Consider the following 23,911-nt stretch of genomic DNA (forward strand, 5'->3'; position numbering starts at 1 on the left):
GCACTTAGTGTGAGAGTGCCTTCATACCCGTGAACCCATGCGCTAACACACAAGAGCTAGTACCAAGTCACCAAGTTCTCTCTTAAACCTTTCGTGGCGAAAGGGGAGGAACAGAATCTGTTACCTGAGGCTAATTTGACGTTGTCAAATCCAGAGACACTTTCCAGCTTTTAGGTTTCAGTGATCCCAGCTACGTGCTGATATGAGACCCAGGCATGCCTCAGGATTCCCATATACCTCCCCATTTTTATGAGGGAACATGATACTCAAGCTGGAAAGAAGTGATCGTGTGGCCTGGGCATGTCTGAGCTCTGGATAACTGGAGAACCAGGAGACTGGACTGTGCTTTGGCTCCTCTCTTATAGCACCTTTTAGACTTAACCAGGGCGGCTGTATTCCAGGTGATTTATGTTGAAAATCTTAGGCAACCAAAGCCCTGTAGAATTTCTGAGTAGCGTGAGAGTGCTTTCCTATCAGAAAGCCTTGCATTCAACATAGCAAAGTGCTGCATTAAACCTTGCTTTAGCAGATAAGGGAGAGTCGATCACAGGCTATAAATCATTGTAGACTTTGATACCATTCTGTGTAAACAATGTACTCAAAATACTGAAAGCACTTACGTGCCAACTAAGGGACAGATAATATTTTTAACAGGAAAAAAAAGGTGAATAAAAATTTGAAAATATTTTAGATAGAATATCTGCACTTGAAATAAGACTTCCCTCCCCCAAATTTAAAAACAGCAATTTGCTATAGAGGGGAGTGATGCTGCTTGAGAAACAGGCAGGTCAGTAGCAAAACAAATAGAAGCAAGGAGGAGGAGTTGATGCTATGGCTGCAGGCAATCTAGAAGAGCAAAAACTGGAGACAGCAAAAGAACCTGTAAGAATCTGTGGCTAGCAGAACTAAGTATAGTTCCACTTTTTTACAGTGTTAACTACCTGTTGTTGAGCTGTTACAGGATCTTACAGTAGCGTTGTCATTAGTGCAGAAAAGACAGAAATCTGTGATAAATGTTTTTGTACCATATTTGGGACTGGACAAAAAATAGACATAGTCATATCATAAACGATTAATTCTTTCCATTCCAGCAGTATTTTTGATGGATTTTCCACAGCAGCAACTAAACTAAAACGTTTTTTTTAAATGATTGAATCTTACTTCTTTCATTTGCTATTTGTAATAGCAAATAAATAAAATTTATTTGCTATCATGGGAAGAATCTGAACAGAGATACTAGGGGCGTGATAAAAGATTAAGATCCCAGACCACTGCTAAAGAGCTATCTGGATTGAGTGGTAAATTCTGTGTGAGGAAACAAAATGTGTGTTGATGCAAACCAGTATTTTTCCAGCCGCAGAAGGGATCTCGGTCATGCTTGTAGGATAGCAGACTTCCCACAGTCCTGGGAAGGATTTAGGGGTCAGAGCTCTTGCTCAGCTAAATGTGCCGAGTTGAATGTGAGCTTTCAGTGCAACCCTGTGGCCAGAAGGACTAATGCACTCCTCAGAAGGTGTAAAAAAGCAGAGTGTTCAGCAGGAGTAAGTAGGATTTATTTACTTCTGTCTTGCACTGCTACACCTGCTTGTGGTGTATTGCTCTGCACCGAAGTTCTGGTGCCTGCAGTTCAGAACAGATGCTCATCGGTTGAGGAAAGTTCAGACATGAACCCCAAAAAGGCTAATGGCCTGGGATGAAAAATTTTGGATTATTTTAAACTGTTCTTTTTGACAAATTAAAAAATGAGGGGTGGCTTGACCATAGCAGAACTACCTACTTACCTGCCTAAAAGGATTCACAATTGAACATAAAGAATTCTTGACTAACACTGGCAAATGTCTTGCAGACTGCAGTATCTGCAGAGCTGAGTTAATTTAGGCTGGAAGTTATGAACATGCATTTTGCTAAGCGTCAAAATTGAGGTAACAAGCAATAAAGAGTCCAAAACATTAGAAAGTATGCACGCAGTTTGCTTTTCAGATGTTGGAAACACTGTTTGCCTAAAATTAAATTCGCTTACCCCGTTTTCAGTATATCTTCCTGGCCTTGTGTAATACACAGTTTTGGTTTCCAGTACTTTTACAGAAGTTTTAAGAAGCATTTGGGACCATTTCCCATCAGCGGAAGACAGCATTTGGTTTTAAATTGTGTAAAATAAACTCATTGGAAAAGATGCAGCTCGAGGCCTGCTGATAACACATGGAGCTCGGTGCACAAGTTGACCTGCTTACAGAAAGCAAAAAGCAGTGCAATGGAGCCATCCAAAATACCCCTAATATAGGAGAAATTTTAGCTAATGTAGAGCTTCTGCTAACATCTCATGAATTATTCTCATCCGCTCAGCCTCATTGCAGCATGGCATAGACAAAGTGATACAGCAAAATGTATCCGTGTTCATATGCAGCTCAAAAATAGTCCCAGAAGATTTGGGCCTGAATAGGAGCACCATTTACATAGCTGATGGAAATAAGAGCTGCTTTTAAGACTACTTGAATGTAGGCTTAGTATTAAATATTAGAATGATTCCTATTACTTTTTGCTGTCTTTTTTTTTTCTCTAATAGATTGGGTTGTGCTAGCCAGCAGAAGATCTGGCGTTCGCTCATGTTGAGATAGTTGTTGAGCAGTTGTATCCATGACTGAAAAGAAATTATGCCAATGAGAATGAAAATAAGTTACAAAAATAAATTATTTGTGAAAATCAACTATGTCAGTGCTTCTACTGCCAGCCTTGTTTTGTGGCAAAGAGTACTTCTATGTTACCTAATTTAAAAAAGATGCAATTTTTAACTGATGCAAGCAGACAGGAACTACTTAACGATAAATTTTGCAGTAATGCATGCAGGAATAAATGCATTAGAGAAGGATTCCCCAGCTGTGAACGTCTCTGTGCTTGCAGACATCAACGAGTGCGAGAGGTCGGACCTTTGCTCTCCGCACGGGGAGTGTCTCAACACGGCCGGCTCCTACCGCTGCGCCTGCGAGCGGGGCTTTGCCGCGGCCCCCGACGGCCGCGCGTGCGAAGGTGAGAAACCCCCAGCCTTGCAGGGCTGCCCCTGCCTCCCCACGCCTCTGCTCTTGCTGATCGGGTGAGTGCCTCAGTCCGCTTGGGGCTGAGATTCCCAAGCGTTTATGAACTCGGTACTCTGCCACATGGAAAGCTTTGGGCTTGTTTTTCTCTTAAAAGTGTGGAGGGATACTCTGCTGTCTGTGTGTCAAGGAGGGTAATGGGAAGTCTGCAAGATGGGCAGCATAATGGAGTTAGTGTTTGTCAGACACCATTTGCTTTTCCTTTATCAATTTTGCCGTCTTAACATTGAATCATGTTTTTTTTTTTTTTTTTTTTTGTGTGTGCAAAACAAACTAATGAAATAGAGGGAATACTGGACAGGCTCTGGCAAATGGTTGCAAAGAAGGCAACTCTATACCTGTGTTAAGATACATGAAACCAGTGGACACATGTAATATTTCTGTCTTATCCTGAGAGTGGAAGAAAGAAATATAGGCAATATATATGTAAATGGAGTTTGGTGCACAGGTGTATGATATATTAAAGTAGGTAGCCCTTACTGTCAAAAATATTTAGGATCAAATAACTGAAGGCCTCTTAAGTGCATTAGCAGCAAACCTGACCTGCCTGAGTGTTCTCGTTGCTGAATGTGAAACACCAGACCTTTGCTTGTCAAGACCATTTCTTTTTCTCAAAATAAATATAAAAATAAATAAATAAAGTCCATACAACAGAAGTAACTCCAATGAGAACTTGCAGTAAAATCCTATCAGTTTATGAAAGTTTATAGTCTGTGGTAGGATCTTGGATGTTGTGAAACTGCCAAAATGGAGTAGATGGTGGTAATTACGTCTTTGCATAGCTAAAGCCAGCTTACACTTCACAATGTATGTGCATAGGTGCGTTTGCACATACGCTTATACAGGTATTTTGCACACAACGTTGTGTGAAACTGGTAAGAACCAGAACACTGGTAAGAAATGTCATCCACAAGCCTGGAATTGAGGTGTACCTGCAGTTTTCTGTTTGGTTACATCATGAGAAAAAGTCCTGTGGCTGACTGAAAGCACACACTTGCTAGTGACACAGCTCTGCTGCCCTTAATTTAAAAAAACAGAAGGCTAGTGATAATGATACCAAGCAGATCTGTGGCTTTCTGTGGTCAGTGATGCTGATAGAAAACAAAAATTTCTCCTAAATGGATGAAAAAAAAAGTTTTCTCCTGTGGATGAGAGGGGTCTTCGAGGCAAGAAGCCTTGCACAAAACATGCAATAAGCAGTTCAGAAGGGAGAAGTCCTACAGCGGTAGCTCTGCAGAGGAAGAGTCCTGGGCAGACTTCTGAGTGGCTGGGGGGTTGACATCTATGGGTGATGAATCTCAAGCACTCACCAGGAAGTGAGTAAGCTGCTCTCTATCCTAAATTGCAGGTGAATAATGTGAATATCACTGATTTTTTTTCATGAGTCTGCTCCTCACATCAGTTAATTCAGGGCTAGCAAAAAGATGCTTCCTTCAACTTAGAATATGTATTGAAACTTCCTGCCCCTGCTTTTATCGCAGGAAAAACAGCATTATTATTTGAGCTGGCGCATAACTTGCTATGTAATAACTTACTGATATAATAACTGATGAAATGAAATACTGTTGGCAAGGGAATACTGTTATGCTGATGTAAGGGAATGAGTGCTGTATATTTAGATATGACATGATATCAAACACACTTTTTGTGTTCTAACTCATTATTGATATCTTAAAGAAAAAAAAAAAAAAAAAGTCCAGCAGTATCTTTGGTGCTGTTTCACTCTGAACATTTACTTTATTTTTCAGTTCTATGATAAATTCCAAGGAACATTCTCCTGCTGCTAAGGGGAAAGCCTGGGTAGGTGCACGGAGGAGAGTGAACTTGAACAGCTCCAGGGAGCGATGGACAAGGCAGTGTTTCATGGTTACAAGTCCTGAGAATAATTCAGCTTTTCTGATACCCAATTGTTAAAAACACATTAATGGTCTCTTTTGGCAGCGTGAATACATTTCACTCCGTGTTTAGAAAGGACGTGATTCAGTGTATTTGGATTCTCAGCAAGAAAACTAGTGGCAGGTGTTTTGCCTCACTGTGAGCATAGTTTTCTAAAAAAAAAAAAAAAAAAAAAAACACTTAGGGAGAGAGGAATGCAGCCTGCTCTTAGAAACCAAACTCTTTCCTCCAGACCAAAGTTAGAAGAACACTTATTAAGTATGTGAAATATGTCTCAGAAATCAAAAAGGGCAGATCGAACAGAAATGCAGCTAAACAAAGGCCGCGATACCTAATTTTAGGGGGATGTAGCAGAAACGGTGAGGCCCTCAGTCTGGGTCTCTGGCACTTAGTGAAGCAGCACTGTTCTCAGGGAAGGGTTTCCATGGCACACGAAGTAGTAGTGTGAAGTTCATCTCTATTAGAACAAAAAAGACACTTTTACTGAACAGAGAAGGATGAAATCGCAAGGTGTATTTTCAGGAGTGTGAGCACTTTGAGGGCTTTTTTAATGAAGAATAAAACAACAAGTACAAATCCAGTTGACTGTGCTTTGTAAGTAATTGGTGGTGTGTATGGAATACAGATCAGACTTTATATGCAGCGCTTGGAAAAGTATTTTAATAACTTGGCGAATCAAAGCCATTTCTAGTCTTGTGAAGCAGCAGTATTCCTTCTGTACCATGACTAGTTTCTCCATTCTGTCATTTTAATAAAAACAGTTATGGAGTTGAAAAAAAACATCCTTTCAAGGGAGCACCAATGACTACAGTGTTAATATTTGTGCTGGTGTCCGCTGCAGGAATGAGCTTCGTGCAAGAAGACAAGACAAAACACAAAGATCAGAAAGAAAAGGAATGTGTGACATTCCAGGTGCTGAGGAAGGATGTGGCTTCCAGCCGTGGGAGCTACTGCTCTTTGCACTAGGTGCCTCTGTGAATTTACTTCTAGTTAAGTGAGTGAGAATAACTGTTTATACCATCAGAGAAGGAACCTGAGGAAATTTTGCTGGGTTCAGCCGCCTCTCTGTACTTGGGGAGCAGATTTTTCCATATCTCCAGATTGTTTTTGTACAAGTTAGAATTGTTTTTTGAAAAGGCAGAAACAACAACATAAAACATTTAAGAACCCCGTGTGATTCAGTTCTGGTATGGAGTCTTTATGGCTGTTGGCCAAAGTAAACTCAACAGCTGTGGAGCCTGTGTCTTCTTCCAAGGCATAGACAAGGTTTTGTCGTCGCGGTGCCGCTCCCGCCGCTCGTCCCGGCCGCCGGCGCGCTCCTCGCCGCCTGCCGCGCGCTCCGCGTGCCTGCAGAGGCTGCCTCCCGCCCCGCTGGCTGCCGCCCAGCTCTCTTGGCTAACGCTCAAGTTAGAGGTTCCCTGATGCTTAACCTGCCTCAATCGCCTCTTCTGTCTCCATGCCCAGTCCGGCCTGTCTCTCAGTGGCTCCCTCGCTTTTCCTTCTCCCTGCTCCAAGCCCTCCAGCTTCACTGCCTGCCTCAAGAGAGGCACCCCAGGAAACTTCCACTCCCCACCTGAGCTCTCCACCCTTGGCTTCATCCTTTCCTCTGTCCTCCCGTCTTGTATCCCATTCTCCTGTCCTAGTCTACTGAGTGTTGTCCTGTTGACCTTTCTGGATGCTTGCATGAGGAAGGGAATCACTGTGTGATCAAAGAATAATTTGGAACACAAAAATGCTACGTTATTCTTTGTTTAAGATAACTGCATACCTAAGAAGTTTGAAAATCAAGGATGTAGAGAGCAGAGCTGTGAGCGGTGCCTAATTGCTAACTCCGCAACCAAAGATGTTTTAAGACAGTAGATGTTTGCCCACGATGTGTATGTACATCGTGGCCTTAGTTCCGCCCTTGCAGGGAAGGCAAGGTGGTTTTAGGAAACAGGCATGATAAGACTCTGTACTTTCAATAGGGCTCCTTTTGGGGCACAGCATTTTCTGTTATATGGAGTAAACTTTATGCTGTAGACCCGTTTGGTTTCACAACACAAATGGAAGAAAGAGAATCCCTTCTTTACCTTCATCAACACCATCAGAGCTCTGCTGTCCTGGGCACTGTACAGAATCATCCGAGGAAATAACTCCCTCTTCCAGAGGCCTTGCAGTGTCAGTAGGTTCAGTGAGGTTTAGCCTGGAGCTAATCATGCCTTCACCTTGTTCAGGTTGGCAGAAGCCAGGAACATGGTTGATGCTGAACTGGATAGGAATAGTCTTGATCACATACAGGTTTTGCCTTTCTTTAGATCCTTTTAGATCAAAGCAGTTTTGATTAAAGGCGACAGCACTGAGTCATGGGTTCTAAAACAGGTCATAGTTACGGAGAGCTGCTTTAGTCACTGTATAGACATAGGGTATATTAGTTTCATATTGAGTTTTTCCCTTCACTTTGTCTCCTTGTCTCCATATAGCAAGAGAATTGCCGATTCTGAACCTCCGGCTTTATGGGACGATTAAAGAAACAAATGCCCTTTCCGGCTATAAAACAGGAGTCCTTTGAGTGAGCTGTCTAGACAAGCAAAAATATTTGGTGCTTGGACCTTCTCTGTAATTTCCCATGCACTGAAAGATGCAGTCATGTTCAGACTCTGTATTTTTTAAAAAAACAAAGCTATCTTCTGTGGATATATTATATAGTTAATTAGGACACTTGCTACAATGATAGGTTTTGTTTCGGCAGCTTTTCAGTCAATGACCTTAGTTTACCTTTGGAGAACCAGCTGCATGATCCATTCCCCTGTTTTCTTAAACATTTAGCTATTAAGTAAGAAAAGTACTGTAATTCATGTAATTCTAAAATCCCCAGTTGTCATTTTTTCTGTCTAGGCTTTTAACAGGATAACTGTCCTGTGGCTCAGGAACTTCTGTTATTAAACTATAATTGGTCCCTGGAAATTCAAACACTGCATTATTGCCTGTTTTATTAAATTCTTAGTTGTCAGTCCTCCACTGTTTACTCAATTTGAATTCCCTTTCTTAACTTAACCATTTTTTGTGTAAGGAGTGCTAGTATTTTTTGACCAGATATATGAAACTCCACATGACCTCAGGATGCTAACATTTAAAATAAAAATGCAGGTGTAGTGCTCAGCAGCAAGAGGGGAGGATCAGAAAAGTGCAACCATAAATGCTGATGCAGAAGCTGTATCTTGCACTTGGTTTTTTTTTCTTTCCTGGTAACTCCACATGCATCTTTTCATAACTCTGTTCTTATGGTGACTGGAAGAAGATAGGGTATCAAATGTAGTATTTCACTTGTCACCCTTGACAGTGTCTCCTTAACTCAGATAAAATAGCTAAATTAGCAAAAACAGCTTGTTTAATTTTACTAGGGAGAGTTTATGGTGGGTTTCAAATTCAGTATACAGGAGCTAATCAAACTTTCTTATTCACTTTTTTCAGATCAAATGTATTAGCTATTGAATTCTTTGTGAAATACAAATAACCCTTTTTAAGATTAATTCCTTCAATATTTTCCCTTCATCTGTTTAATAAATCAAAATATAACAAGCATGAAAAACCATTATTGGCAAAACCAGCAAAGCAAATAAAATACTATTCTGCCAGTCCTGTCCCCAAGTGCAGTTTTCCTAAAGATCATCAGTACAGCCCTAGATGTTTCCTAGATGTCCGTGTATGGGATACATACATTTTTTGCATGAACACTGTATTTTACTGAAGGTTGTGAACCAGTGGATGAGCTCAGTAAGAGGAGAATTTTCCATCACTCAGTATTGTTAAAATGAAAGCAGATGCCTTTCTGAAAAAAAAAAATGCTGTAATTCTGCAATTTACTCAGATGGTACAGAAATGAAAATTTTGTTGCATTTGTAACCTGTGCAAGAGGTGGGCTACATGGTGGATGTTAGTGGATGCAGTCTCTTCTAACCTTAGAAAAAAGTAGAAACAAAAAACAGAGCAAATAGTAAAGGCTGGTGACCAAGAACCAAGAATTCGCTTTTAGTTGAGCTTCAGACATGGTCTAAGAGTAAGAGTATCCGACCTTAGTAATGTCTGTGAGGAGTGAGCTGGGTCTGTTAGCAGCTGGGGGGAGCGGACGGGGGCGCTTTGTGACCTGCTCTTCCCTTCCCAAGGGACACTGCAGAGCAGTGCTGCCCGCCTGTGCCGTGGGTGCAGTGAGTGTGCGAGGCCTTGGCTGCAGGCAGAACGATGGCAGGCCGCAGCCCCGCGAAGGTGCTCCTGCAAGGGAGGTTGTGCCTTTCCAACCCGTCGCATTTGGATGCGTTTAAAACGCCCAGCCCAGAGGTTATTCAGAGAGGATAGCAGCTTTGCTTAACACTCACAGTGGTTTCTAGGAAAGAAGTGTAGAAATAACATCTCTGCTTCAAACTGCAGGGCAATTTAGCAGGCAGAAGGTACTAATCCTAATATTTTGGCTAGAGCCCAGTTTGGGTTAATGTCCTTACTTCTGAAAAACACACCATGACATCTTCAGTGATCACAGCCAGCCAGGGCCTTGCTTATAGGCCTTATTTCAGCAGATGATAAATACGTTCACAGCACTTGTAATACACTTGCAAAAATAAACCATGTTGTGCCACAAGCAGCTCAGCTTCCTTACAGGCTGGTGGGCAGCCGAGTGGAGAGCAGATCTACTCACCCAGTGACCCTCACTTTTAAGGCCAGCAAACCACAACTGAGAAGTACAAACGAAGGGCCCACACAGCATGTAGGCATTGCAATTACCTCACCTACCTGCATGCGATTCTTCATTCATATAAATTTATAGGATTAAGGCCAAAAGGCTCAATCTGCAGGTATTTACCACTTAACACGTGCTCTGTGAAATTCTCTTCATGCCGAGAGGCAGAATAAAATTTGTGCAGCACGTAAAACCTCTGGCCAGTGTTCAGCACTTCTGCGTGAGGGGTCTGAGCATCAGGTTTTCTGGTGAGGCTGGGGGCACCTGTGTTATTGATTATATAGAGGCAGATTCTGGAGGAAAGTCACATTAAAATAGTGTCCTGCTCTGTGGGATGCAGCATCATGGCACTTTGGGGCTGCTTGGTGAAATAGATGGGAAGGATTTGACCAAAATGATTGTCCGACGTTTTTCCTGTAAAGTTCATGTTGAAACAAACTTGCTTGTTGTGGGTGTATTTTCTTTAAATCCTTGTGTCTCGTCCTTCGAGTTTTCCTTCCCGTCCATATATCCCCATCACAGCACCTGTTTGCGAAACCAGCACGCAGCTCCGCTGCTTTTCTTCCCCCTCCGTTAAGGCAGCCTCTGTGTCCCGGCCTGCGTGACGCGTAACTTCTCCCTTGCAGATGTTGACGAGTGCGCGAACGGCACCGTGTGCGGCAGCCACGGCTTCTGCGAGAACATGGACGGCTCCTTCCGCTGCCTCTGCTACCAGGGCTACCAGGACGCCCAGGACGGCCTCGGCTGCACGGGTGAGTTTCCGCAGGGCCGGCGCCGCCGCCGCGGGATTCGAGCAAGGAAAACGCAGCTTGGAAGCACGATGCTCGTCTTCACAAGAGCCCCTTTGTTTTGCCTTTTTTTTTTTTTTTTTTTTTTTTTTTTGTCGAAATCGTACTGCTCGCTGGTAAAATAAGGTTGAGCTTATGCTTCACTTGCTGAGCTTTGTGCCAGGTGGAAACATACTGGGTAGTGGCTTAGTGAAAACCTGTTATTAGAATTGAATGGAAACCAACAGCAAATAAGCTGAGCCGCTCATTTTAACTCAAAAAAGGAAAAAGAAAAAAGAAAGCTCGCTCTTTCTGCACGTGTCAGGACCATTCACAAATATAAATCATAGTGGATTGAATTTAATACTTCAGCCTATTTAAATGCAACATCTGTTTAGTCTCTTAGCTGAATAACCAGAACTCTGTACTACCTCCTACAGGAAATAAAGTCTGGCATGTGGTACAGGCAGTCTGAATTAGCACACCTCCCTAGGCATATTGTGTTTGAACAGGATTTAACATTGGCTTCAATCTCCAGGAAAGACACCTATCACCGTGAAAAGATGTGAGATTTTTGTAAATGTGTAAATACTGCACGTTTCTCTTGTGAGTAATAGGTTTCCAGATCTGCTGTTACTAGTGATGGCTGGACCTGAGAACCATCTGAGGCAGCACAAGTTTCTAATATAAAATTAATACCAGATCAAGGAAAGGTATTCATGAAGCAATATATTCAGACTGGAGTAAGGATGGAACATGTTTACCAGGAACACAGAGCTAAATGGAATACAGAGCAAGTGAAGGAGTTAGAACTCATATAGAAGAGTGTGTGTGTGTTTTCTAATATATTAAATTAGAATTTATTAGAATTTTTATTACAAAATTCTTTAGGACTTGGTTTTGCAACATACTGATGTGTATTTTTGCATATAGTAAATTTTCACAGGTAAAACAAATTAAGCAAAGAAAGAAAAAATGAAAGTACAAATTGCAAGAAGCCAAATTTAACTTTGAGTCGCTTGTGAAGCAATTTTGCATCATTAAATAACATCAGGTATTTTTCTGATCCTAAAGTACTCTTACAAATTATGATGCCTGTCATTTACATAAAATATTTTAAGAAAAGGATAAATCTGTATAGTTAAGCAACATTTCCCAAAGAATATTTCATCTTTTTCAAATTGAATTCAGTAAAAAGATTTAAATGATCTAAGTGTATTTTAAAAGTCCTGAGCAAAGTAGTACATTAAAGTATATATTTTTATGACAAATGTATAACTCATCATTTGATTATACGATTAGATTTTTGTTCCTACTGGATAACAGAGAAAAAGGGTAAAACATTTCCTCGCAAATATGCTTTAGACTAAGCTCAGTTATATATATTTCTGAATTTTGACTTATGAATTATAATTTTCAGATGCTATATTTAGTAGACAAAGTAAATAGTCACAAGTAAGCTATAGTAATTAAAAAACAGGTCAAGTCAATCCTGAGTATATTTGATAAGCCTTGTTTAAGCCACAGAAACTCTCCTGTCATTCAAAAGTGTTTTGGGACAGACTAGGCCGGAGCCACACGAAAGCAAAGATCAAAACATGTCGGATTCTTTCGGATACTTGACTCGGTTGTGAGGAGCATTCGACTGGAGCAGAATTCGGTGCTGCTGTGCAGGGGCTGTGCTGGGTGGGTGGGAAATAACCCTTGTGGGCCGCAGGGCAACCACGAGGCCTTGTCTCTGAGGGGCGCGCAGCAGAACCCAGCTTGGGCGATTCCGAGGGTGTTCATGGGAAAAACGGAACTTTGAGGGGAAAAAGGGAATTCTCTTTTCATACTGAATTCTGTTGAAACCTACCTATTTCACTTCATGAGTTCAATGAGCGTCTAATAATGAGGAGGATGAGTCAGTTACAAGAGCTGTTTACAAAAAGAAATGAAATGAGCCTGTGTCTTCAATCCTCAGGAAAGAGTTGAACAAAAAAAGTTTTTAAAAACAAAACAATACGTCGTTCACAAGCAGCACATTCATAGAGTCATAGAATCATTATGGTTGGAAAAGACTTTCAAGATCGAGTCCAACTGCAGGTTGGTGCTGTACAGCAGCACCTAATCAGCACTGGTAGTTTATAAACTATTCTGCCTTTCAGGGGCCTTTATTTCAAAGGATCTAAATACTTGTTTATGAATCCACTTAGGTGTTAGTGAGGTTTTAATCCTTCCCCAGAGATCACATCTGTATCCTGGCAGGTGATACTAACACAGATGCACCAGATAAAAGAACAAACTGTCAGTAATGGTCTTGGATTGATTTATGCCTTTTTTCTTCCCCGCCCAGATGTGAATGAATGTGAGATGCTGAGCGGCGTATGTGGCGAAGCCCTCTGTGAAAACGTCGATGGTTCCTTCCTGTGCCTGTGTTCGGATGAAAACCAGGAGTATGATCCGATGACAGGGCAGTGCCGCTTCCGCACCCCGCCAGGTAAAACGCCCGGGAGATCTGGCACTCTTAGGGTGGTTTCCACTTCACGTGTAACCACTGCAGGCATAAAGCTGATTCAGGTGTTTGTTAGTTTAAAGGTTAGTTTAACTGCAAAAGAAAAATTTACAAGCTTTTTCTTATCGAAAGTTTGTGTCGGAAGAGCAGTTTCTAGAATTGGATATGTTATCTGTGAATCGTTAGCAGTGAAAATACAGCAGAAATACCCTGTAAGTTTTGCACCATGGCAGCTTTGGCATGCTCAGTTGTGATGAGCAGTTACAGCAGTAAAGATTAAATAGTTTTTGTCTGCTGTACTTTAACAATGAAACATGGCATGGAATCAAACCCATGGCATGAATGATTCTTTTTTTTGGTTATTCACATTTTTACAAAAGCCTACCAGTGGACTTGGACAATCCTCAAAGGAGTGTGTAATTAAAAACAAAATTTGTATGGAGGGATCTGCTTGTAGTATTATCTAATACTAAGTTCTCAGAAAAAGCAGTTGGGAAAACCAAAAAGGAAAACATTGAATTGTTGTCAGTGTCTTTGAGCACTTCCCTTGGCTATTTTACTCTATCTCTGTTCTTTTTTTTCCTAATAGTCCATTTGCCTAGATTTATGAGGTTTTGTTAGTAAGAGCTTTGGATGTTGAAAATACTATTGGAAATATCCTCTTGAAAAATTAGTTCAGAGCTCTCTTGCCTTAAGTTGTCTTCAAATGTTTTTTTACTGATCCAGTTCGGAGAAAGGAACAAAACCTTCAAATAAGGCCAACAGAGCACAAGAAATGAAGGAACTGACACATGTGATATTGGTTCCCTCCAGAATGAAATCTTGGTTTGTTTCTTATTTTGGTCTTATACCACAGACAGATCAAACCTCTGAATCGCTTTGGAGTAACTGATTGCACTGTCAGCAGGCCGGCCCTCCAGCTCAGGAGGCTACAGCTGTTTTCTGCTATTCCTCATCTCTCCCCGACATCTTAACAAGGCTGAAACCTCTGTGACCCAAGTGCAACAAGTATTTAGAGCATTGGCTAAAGCACTCAGCAGCACCCAAGATGTTGCCTGGGAAATACCTTTTGCAGCTGACAAACAAACTGAAACTTTTGCAAATTGTCACAAAAAAGATTCAGGCCTGTGGGAACTCATCTTGTGGTTGAAGGAGTGAAAAGAGTACGAGGACCGAGGCGGAAGAGCACGGCCTGCCGGTGCTGCCTCCGCTGCCCTTTGTACAGGAGCTTAGAGCAGCGCTTTCCTCTCCACTTGAGACACGTGGTCGGGGCAGGAGAAGCAGGAACAGCCATGTTGTTTTGCCCTGTGCTGAATACATCAACCCAGCACCTAGACGAGTTGCAGCACAATAAGATAGGGGCATCGCGCTGTGCCCTCACGAAGAGCAGTGGAGAGCCCCTCATCCTCTGGCTCTGGTAGGCCACATACCCGGGTCAGGTGATTATATTTTGAGAGCTCCATGTGGATGTCGTCTGTCCGCATGAGCTTGTGTGATGGCACTTCTGAGAGAGGGAAAGTCTGACCTGCATTTTCTTATTGCAGGCATCGGTAGCTCAGTGTGGTTTAGCTGGCCTTTGCTCACTTCTAATTTTGTGTTTTTGTGCTGTTTGTACACAAAGAAATGTCACTCCAACTCATACCTACCAAGTGAAAGTAGGTTGTCATTTCCAAAAATGGGTGAAGGTTATTCAAACATAGATCTGATCTGGAACTTCTTAACATGCGTTTAAAGGCTGTTGCCTCTGTAGGACGGGCTGTGTGCACACTTTCCTTTTTACTTACCACTGAGGACATAGAGTCCTCCTGCTGCTTGGATGTCACTTGATGGAAATCCGCCTGCATTAGTGTTCTCTCACGAATCCTTTCTTTGTACAGAGTTCTTGCCCACACGCTCACATTTCAGTAACAGGCAAGGTAAGCACGTAGGGTTCGAGCATCTTACTTTCTCCTTCCCTATCCTGCCATTCTCCCTAAAAACGCAAACAGTTCAGAAGGAAGGAGAGATAAAGGAGGAAAGGACTTTCTTTGGCATCAGATGAAACTGCAGAACTGTTAGACCTCTTTGTAACTGGGAGAGAAAAATAAGCGACTTTTGGTTTTCTGATTCTGCTCATTTGTCCATTTGATAAGATGCATTAATCCATTTATTATTAATTTTTAGGAAGTACAAAGCTCAATGCAGTTTGAATAATTAATTCCTATTAATATGTTTTTAATTATTAATATGCCTAAAATTTATTTTCTGGTATGCAACTAAATTTACTAGTACATACAATCATATGCATTGAAGCCAGAAGCCAGGATAGTGTGTATTTGAGAACTGAATTAGCTACAATTTGAAGTGAGAACTACAAGCAAAAAAAGAAGTATGTGTGAACATCTGCCTATGAGCAGGAACCCAGCTTACGTATACAAAGGCCAGTAACAGCAGAAGTTCAGGTTACAACTCAGACTATAATTCCAGTGAGAGACCTCCACTAGGGCACCAGGGCCCACTTTAGACTGCAATTCTGTTGCTTTCTCTTGGTCACATAAAATGTGATGTATTACTTATGGCAAGATGATTAACAGGATTTCCTAAGATTTACAAAGAAAAATGTGTTTTATTGTCCAAACATAGCACGAGTTCTCCCAGGCTTGCTTCTCTGCAAAATCCAAACCTTAGCCCTATCACCACCACCACCAAAAAAAAAAAAATGCTACCAAGGGATAGCTGATGTCTGATCCAAAAGCCTCTTTGAGCCTAGAGGTTTAGTGTCCGAGTACAAATTCTGTCTTTCCTAATTTCAAAGGTTTCCTTAATGTTAAGACTTTAAGGAAAACCCTTCAACTTTACTTTCAATGGCAGTATGTGGGTGTTTTTCCAAGCTAACTGAGGATCTGAATTTCAGCCATCTCTGAGCATGCTCATACATGTTAGTTTTAAACGTGCATCCTCTGCACTCATTCTTGACTTGTATATGTGCCTACATGTATTCATGTATATGTACATGTATTTTCACCCTCTGACACTCCCCACCAGACAGGTGTTGTGCTTGGCACAGGGGAAAGCAGTTGGGGAATGAGCACAAGTGCACCTTCATTTAGGCACACACGGGTGTATTTTTATTGTCCTGTTGAAAGTCAGACCTGAAAGTGCAGGTCACTCTTGCAGGCTGCTCAGATGCACTGTCTATCCCCAGAGTCTCAGCAGTTTTAGCAGTCAAGAATTTGTATTTCCCTTTTGCAGCCACCCTGGTGACCACGGCAGAGGCCAACCAGTGGCTGGAGCGCTTAGGAGTCCCTCAGCTCTGAGTTCAGGCCTTTACAGAGCCCAGTTGTTGCAGGCCACTGTTTAGCCAAATATTTAAGTTTACACTAAATACTAAGCATATGCTAATGTCATTAGTAATCACTGAATCCTGTAGCACTAATGCATACTTGCAGTCAAGCACATGCAGAAATATCTTGTTGGATGAGTTACATGAATGTTTATAACCTGTTTTCAATATATGCCTTCTTAGTTTAACAGCAACAGAAGCAAAATCTCTTATCTGGACTGTTAATATTTAACAGTCATAACAACAACCCACTTAAAAACTTGTTGGTCAGAGTGCCTTAGGTAGAGAAATTATCTTACATCTGCTAGCAACAAAAACAACAACAAAAACCCTTAAATAACCAGTGATACAAATAAATGAGTACCTATTTCCTGCCATATTTTGCCAAAGCACTTATCAAAAACACTTTCAAAAACCATCAGTTTACTAAATGGTTAATAATATGTGAGAGAGGAATTACCAGCTTGTAGACACAGACTGGCCCTGGTTTTTGAGCAGTTGTGTCTCATTTGCTTTCCAAGCACTCGCGCCGCTGCTTGACTAACCCCTGGCCCAGCTGTGTAAACAAGAGGCTCTCGGGCTGCCGCGCAGACGGCGGGAGGAGGAACCAGTGCGTCGCATGTAGCGTGGGGATAAACAACCTCGTGACACCGCTGGCCTCCTTCCTCCCGGGGCTGCTTCCCAGGCTCCTTCCTTGGTAGCGCCCGTGAAAGCTGCTCCTCCCGCAGGCGCGTTGGGCTTTGCTTCCCGGAGGAGGCAAGTGGGCAAGGCAAACGTATGATCTGGTGGCTGAAGCGCTGCCCTCGCACCTTGAGGCAAGGGGCATAGCTCTGCCACGTGTCTCGTGCCACGGGGAGGCCTCCGCGTCATTCCTGCTCGTAGCAGTTGGCACCCGCCGAACCACTGTCTTTAGGAAATTCAGAACCATGTGGGAAATGGGAATTGTCTTGATGAGGGGAGACCACAGGCTGCGCTAACAGGAGGTGGAATGGAGCGGCCGGGTGTTTCCCTTCACATAGGACGTAGTTACCTTGGCAAAGGAGCAAAGGAAAGTTTGCCTTGTAGGTGGCAACATTGTGCTAAGTTTGAACAGAGGTGTCTGCCAGCCCCTCCAGCTCCACTAACAGAGGAAAACAGAAATAAATCCAAAAATTGTCTGTTTGGAAATAAAAGCCAAAAGAGCTATTAGACACGTTCATACTATTAAAGCGCAGTCATAGGCAACACGCGCTGGCATTTAGGCCTGTCGTTCTCCAAGCAGCCCTACTGTGCACATGCGCAGAAGGGCGCCGGGGGCGGCAGCGGGATGACGACGGGCGCGAGGGGACGAGCCTGGGGATTGCTGTGTTCACAGGACAGCCGCCCTCCTGGAACCCTGTGTTTTTAATAGACCAAGGAGAGCGGCACTAGAAAACTCCCTCCTACAGCGAGCGTAGCGAAGCTGAACCCGGGTACAGAAATACTTGTGAGTAGGCTGCCCTACGCATTTGCTGTTGAACAAAACATGAATGAATTAAAAGAGCAGCAAAGCAAACAAACGTAGCTTAAATATCACAACTCTCTGGGTCTCCGTAATCTTCCACGATTTTGAAACATGCTCTCATCAGGCATAAAATAGGCTTCAGTTTCCACTGGGGGCTGTGTTAGTTTCAGAAACGTCTCCTCCTTGCAGAGTTCTGCAGCAGCTTGAGTACAGATGACTGAAATGTCAAACAGTGGAAAATCAGCCAACAGGGAATAATTTTCAGTAGTTTTTTTTATGGATTTAATTATTCCACTTGTTAAATGCAAAGCATAAACAATTTCCCAAAAAGTAAAGGAGATAACCTGGTCACCTTGAGAACTACATATGTTAAGTTACTGAAGGCACCTTTGCTTTAGATCCAGAAGCTTGAGCATCTTTAACTGTGGCACTTGTTTTACATTCTGGGGAGCTTACGGGAAGCTCCTCGTGTCGATCATGTGTGAGTAGCGGTTCTGCACCGTGGTCCTCGCTTACGAGCGCTTGAAGAGAGTTTCTGTGCAGGTGCAAGGTGGGTTAGATGCCAAAGCTTTTGAAAAAGCATTTCTTTTCAAACTTGCTCCCTGGTATACCTCAACAGGGGCTTACTTGAGGAATGTCTTTGCCTATTGCTTAATAGATTTTTATTGGATCTGTAGAGACAGTATTTTATGGTCGATCCTCCTATATTTGCGAGAGGGGCCACTCAACTGCAAAAGGCAGAAAATACCATTTTTTGGCTCTATGCCCCCTAAACCTAATTTCAAGGAAGATGCAGAGTCAATTAACTTGACATCTGCATTATATTCTTCTCCTCATTTTGGAGTCACAGAGTTCTTTTGCAAAAATCACAAAGGACCTTGTTTTCAACAGTGTGGAGCATTCTTCTTTCACAGGAGCATTAAAAAGGGCTGAAAATGTTCATTTTTCTGAATTCAGGCCTCTTCAGTCTGTGGCTTAGTTTCTGTGTAAATTGAGGCTGTAATGTTTATTCGCTTCTGTGAAGAGCTTCAAGATTCATACACAAAAAGCACTACGTCAGTAGTTGAGCACGGTCAAGAGTGTGCACAGCTTAAAAACGAAGAACATACAAATGTAAGCAATCCCCAGGCGGGAGAAAATTTGTGAAGAAATCATGGGAAAGGTCGACCATCATTCTTCCTAAGAGAAAATAATGTACTTAACCATTTTCTTCTCTTCTAATTGTGCTGCTCACTGTGGTGAAAAACAGGGGTACCATGGCTAGTCGGGTTCTCTTATCAAAACCAATTCAATTTATGTGTTGTCTTATTTACTTGTTTTCTTTTCACCTTTAGACCTACCAACAGCAACTGACCAACATGAAGATGGAAAGAAGGAGTGCTACTACAACCTGAACGATGCTAATTTTTGCGACAATGTGCTTACATCCAACGTAACAAAACAAGAATGCTGCTGTACACTGGGTGCTGGCTGGGGTGATAACTGTGAAATCTTCCCATGCCCTGTCTTTGGAACTGGTAAGAGGAGGCCTTCTGTCCATTCGTACCTTGTTGAAGCATTGTGTTTCTGTTAATATTAGCATGCCTGGCCTCCACAGAAGGCTTATTCGTTAAAGGCCATGTTTTGTGGCATTCAGTCCTAACTTACCCATGTGAAGCTTCCACAGAGGCAAAGTCAATAGGAATAGTTAATTCCTGGTGTGAACACATTGGCTTCACTGCAGCTGCACCAGGGATAAAAATGGCCGGGTAATGGACAGTGTTATCTCCACATGATTTAAAAAAAAAAAAAAAAAAAAAAAAAAAAAGTTTCTCACAGAAGCTTTTTCCAAAGGCCATTAGTAACATTCGAAACTTTTCCCAAAAGATGGAAAACAAGGTAAGTACTACAGTATTTTTGAGGCTTCATCTATCCCTTGTAATGTTTCTACAATGCTATGAATTACTCATATATATTATGACATCAGTTTTATATTTTGCTACTTACTGAACAGTGCAGTTAATCATGTTGTCTGCAGACCAGTGTATAACCTCTAAATACTAAATTAGAAAAATGCAACCATATGATATTTGTCACAAATATTGAAAACAGTATTTGAAGCATAAACAGCAATGGCTAAAATTCAGAATCCAGCTGGAAGAAATCACGTAAGAGAGAACATGTGTAAACTTTCTGAGATTAAATGCTAAAGATTACTTTCCACACAAATGTATCATCTTGTTTAGTTCCTCTTGGAACTACACTTCAGAATCAGCAAAACCATAATGAAATGCTTTAGGAAAGCTGTCTCTCTGCTTGGATAAGTTTCTTTGATTCTGTATAGTCTCCAAGACACTTTACATAATTTCTCCCTGTAATCCACACCATTTTCTCCTATTGCAGTCAATTAGTGTTTTCCTGTACAAAGACTGAAGAATGTGTACAGGGTTTTGTACCTCAGTTGAGTATGTCTAGATTGCAGCTTGCAGAATAACCCAGAGAGGCCCAAGCTAGATTTAATTAAAATAATTTGGCTGCTGGTATTGTTTTAACTGCAGGGCACGATTAAACTTGGTCCTGCCAAGAAGCAAGAGAAGTTAGTTTGCATGGAGCTCTGTGATGTGGTGGGTTTTTCAAGCTACCTGGGGGCAGGGGTAAGTAGGGTTGTCCGCAGCTGTAGCTAAATGTGTGTGTAACTGCTTGGTAGCCGTGAACAGGGCAAAAGGTTGCCTCAGATTTTTCAAAGTACACTGAAAGAGGTATTATGGGAATAACTTTTCCTTAGCAACATAATTTTTGTTTTCTCTCCCATTCCTAGCTGAATTTACCGACTTGTGTCCTGAGGGGAAAGGTTTCATCCTGTCTGAAGAATCATCTTACGGACTTCTCTCTCAGAATTACAAAGGTCAGCACAGACTTGTATTATTAAGTTTAATTATTTCCAAAATTCCAGTAGATGATTGGCCAGAAACGTGAGCCAGCAATGTAAACATATTCATTCAAATGTCACCAGGTGACAAAACAACGTTGTGACGTGAAACTTCACTGAAAATCATCATGTTTGATTGCTAGAATGTCAATTATCCTGTATCTATAATATTTCATTTTAATTTAGATCAAGTATTGTATACTGTAAATGTTGAAGCCACAAACCTCACATACACGTCCCCATACAAAGCATCTTAAATCCGTAGATTTGTTTTGCAAGTTGGAGAGAGAAAATGTTCTGCTAAGCATTAGACCTACAAGTGAGAACAAAGTTCAAACTGATAGGAAACACAGAATGATATCATAACTGTAAAACTACATGAATTGATTACTCAACTAAAGACTCAGGGAAGGCAAGTGAACAACAGAAAGAGTCTATGGGTTTGGAGGGAGGGGGTTGGCTTCACTATGAAGGAAGAATGAGATCAGGGAAAGTCCTTTTCAAGAAATTTACTTTCTGTGGCATAAGGTATAAATACACTGCATTTCTATTAGCTAAAATGAAATCAACACCTTTGCTTCACATAGCAGCTCTAGTGTTTTAAAATATACAGATTTTATGTATTTGATTCTATTGGATCTACAGTTTGACAAATCAAGTAAATATCACATAAAATATACTATTTTAAAATTGTTTCATAGAGCTATATTTTCACCTGGTTGGTAGATAAGAATTTGTCCAAGTTGTTTCCTTCCGTGTCATTAACCTGTTGACCTAATTCTGAGAAAATGGAATTTATAGACTCTTGTTTTCTTTTTCCCTGACAATTATTACACATACTATTTCCTGATGATTATTACATGTACTTTCTTGCACTGTCATTCATCATGAGCCAGGACCCTGTTTTCCTAACAGGGAAGTGAGTAAACCATGGTGAAGCTCAGTTCCCTGCCCTGTTGACATCTTCTTGTGTTATATCCTCAGCAAGTCTTTCTCTGTACCTTTTCATATGGCGAGGATAACACAGCCTCCCTATCTCACAGGGACACAGAAAAGATACTAAAAATTACAAGGTACTCAGATTCCCCCAAACTAATTTAGACATTTGAATGGGCTGCATGAACTCTCTGGAGATGTCCCTCTGCCCACCAGCTGTAGAGGGAGTCAAGAACAAAATGTCACAGTGACTCCAGAGCTGAGAATGAGGGTAGCAGGAACCATCTCTGTGCCAGTCAGACAAGCAATTTTACCTCTAAAGGAGTCAGAACAGTGTCACAGAGCCATCCCTAGAGGATCCAATCTGTGTGGATTGTGTAGCGTTGTGAAATCTGTGTGCAGTATTTTAATTCAGGGATTGTGTGCTATTTATACATCTAAGGCTTTTACATATTCTTTTGGGATATGCTGTGTGCAGAATATGTCCAAATACATCTCACACAGTATCTTCTTTGTTTCCATTGTACTGCCTCAGAGTTGGTAACACTTCTAATTGCTATAAATATTCAAGTGTGGAAATAGTTCATATCTGGAAGCATCTTCCACAAATCCTCACTATAGTAAAACTTTTTTGTTTTGAGTAAGTTTGTTCTGTATCCTTAGAAATGGCACAAAAGACAGACGCATAACTGGGCAAACTTTTAGTAACGTGGTCTTTCACTCTTACATTAACTTGTTCGATGTTTCCGATGTTACTGTTATTTTTGTCCACAAGCTCCTTCTTGCAGGCTGAGCCCCAACTCCTGGCCCCCTTTTTTGTTTTTCGAATTATCAGTTAGAAGTGAATGTACTCAGCTAGTTGCATTTGACTCTAATACCCTCAAGCTCCCCCACTTTTTCCTCAGGACACATATGATTTTCCATAGTAAGAAGAGGTCCAGACATGCAGCTACATGATATTTCTGATTAAGCCTTGCAGTCCTCTTGCTGCTAAACAATCCATCTCAAAATATTTCATGTTTAAAGCCACTCAGTGTCTGGAAAAACTACTGTAAAAATAAACAGTTTTATAGCTTTCTTAGCTCTTCTGGAAAAGTAAGCATTTGAATAATTCACCTTTAAAACTGCTAGACAGATAAAAGTGACATTTGGGGGCTACAATGTGTGCTACCTGCAGGTAAATAGGTAGTAAATCTATAAAAGACAGTGGATTAACACAGCTGTTAACTGAAAGCGGAATTGCGTACTTCACACTGTACCTTTGTATTGCCATTTTTAATACCAGCCTAGCTTTAGGAGACTGTTAGAGGTATGTCTAGAAAACAAAAAAAAAAATGGGTAGAAAAGAGGAAAATAGAGGAATTTCAATAGTAACAAATGCATAAATACAGCCTGAGAAAAAAAGTGCGTGTTGCTGTGAAAAGTTGTGTATAACCTGGCATATATTGTGCTGGAAACCTCCAGTTTCACTCGAAAATGAGAAGATTCTCTCTGTCAGCCATCACTAGGTGCTCTAGTGGTTGCTGCCTTGAATTTGGCAACAGACAACTATTCCTTTGTGGTGGGAAGTCGACACTGAAGTTTTCCAAGCAGGAGGGTTCCTGCATGGAGCAATGAAGCACGGGAGAATTCTCCACAATGCACAGCAGAGCCAGCAAACTGTGTGTGGAGAAGAGAGCAATCGTAAAAGCTACAGGTGTAATTGCTTAGATAATTTTTATTTAGACTCATGATGGGAGTCTGCTGTATAAAACAAATAATTTTTGAAAACACAGCCCATAGTCTTAGTTGGTTTGCTCAGAGCAAAGAACAGTGTGGCATCAAAGGAAGAAAGAAAGGAAAGCAGAAAACTGTGTAGAATTTGCAGACTCTTCCAGTAGTACGGGCTTTGCCCTCTCCTGAGGGGCAGTTTGTTTGTCGTGCACGTCGCAGGAGTTACTTTGCTGTGGGTATCCTGCTCCTGGGCCCTTGGTTTGAGATGTCATTTGCCTAAATGGAGGAGTGTGGAGGGTTTATTCCATCCTGCTTGCCTCTGGGGACTAGCAGGAATTGCAGTAGTTCAGCCTTTAATGTTTTCTCTTCAGATGCTGATGAATGCCAACTCTTTGGACAAGAAATCTGCAAAAATGGCTTCTGTTTGAATACGCAGCCAGGTTACGAATGCTACTGCAAGCAAGGCACATACTATGACCCTGTGAAGCTCCAGTGCTTCGGTAAGTTTATTTGAAGCGCTCTTGTCACCGTAACGGTATGCAGCTGGGCGAAAGGAGCCCTCGCGTGGCACGATGCCCACCAGGGCTGC

General features: G+C 41.6%; 1 protein-coding gene across 5 annotated transcripts in view; it reads left to right on the forward strand.

The window, feature by feature from the left end:
* Nucleotides 1-23,911, forward strand: part of LTBP1 (latent transforming growth factor beta binding protein 1) — a 184,405-nt gene that overhangs the window by 140,169 nt on the left and 20,325 nt on the right. For all 5 annotated transcript variants that reach the window (XM_088524194.1, XM_088524191.1, XM_088524192.1 and 2 more), the window contains 6 exons: nt 2,899-3,024; nt 10,326-10,451; nt 12,802-12,945; nt 19,100-19,282; nt 20,563-20,649; nt 23,694-23,822. In XM_088524194.1, the coding sequence (XP_088380320.1) occupies nt 2,899-3,024; nt 10,326-10,451; nt 12,802-12,945; nt 19,100-19,282; nt 20,563-20,649; nt 23,694-23,822 (795 nt within the window). The remainder of the gene's footprint in view (nt 1-2,898; nt 3,025-10,325; nt 10,452-12,801; nt 12,946-19,099; nt 19,283-20,562; nt 20,650-23,693; nt 23,823-23,911) is intronic.

This window comes from Tinamus guttatus, unplaced genomic scaffold (assembly GCF_059628265.1).
Source record: "Tinamus guttatus ecotype Peru unplaced genomic scaffold, ASM5962826v1 Tinamus_guttatus_pri_ptg000208l, whole genome shotgun sequence".
Classification (NCBI taxonomy): Eukaryota; Metazoa; Chordata; class Aves; order Tinamiformes; family Tinamidae; genus Tinamus; species Tinamus guttatus.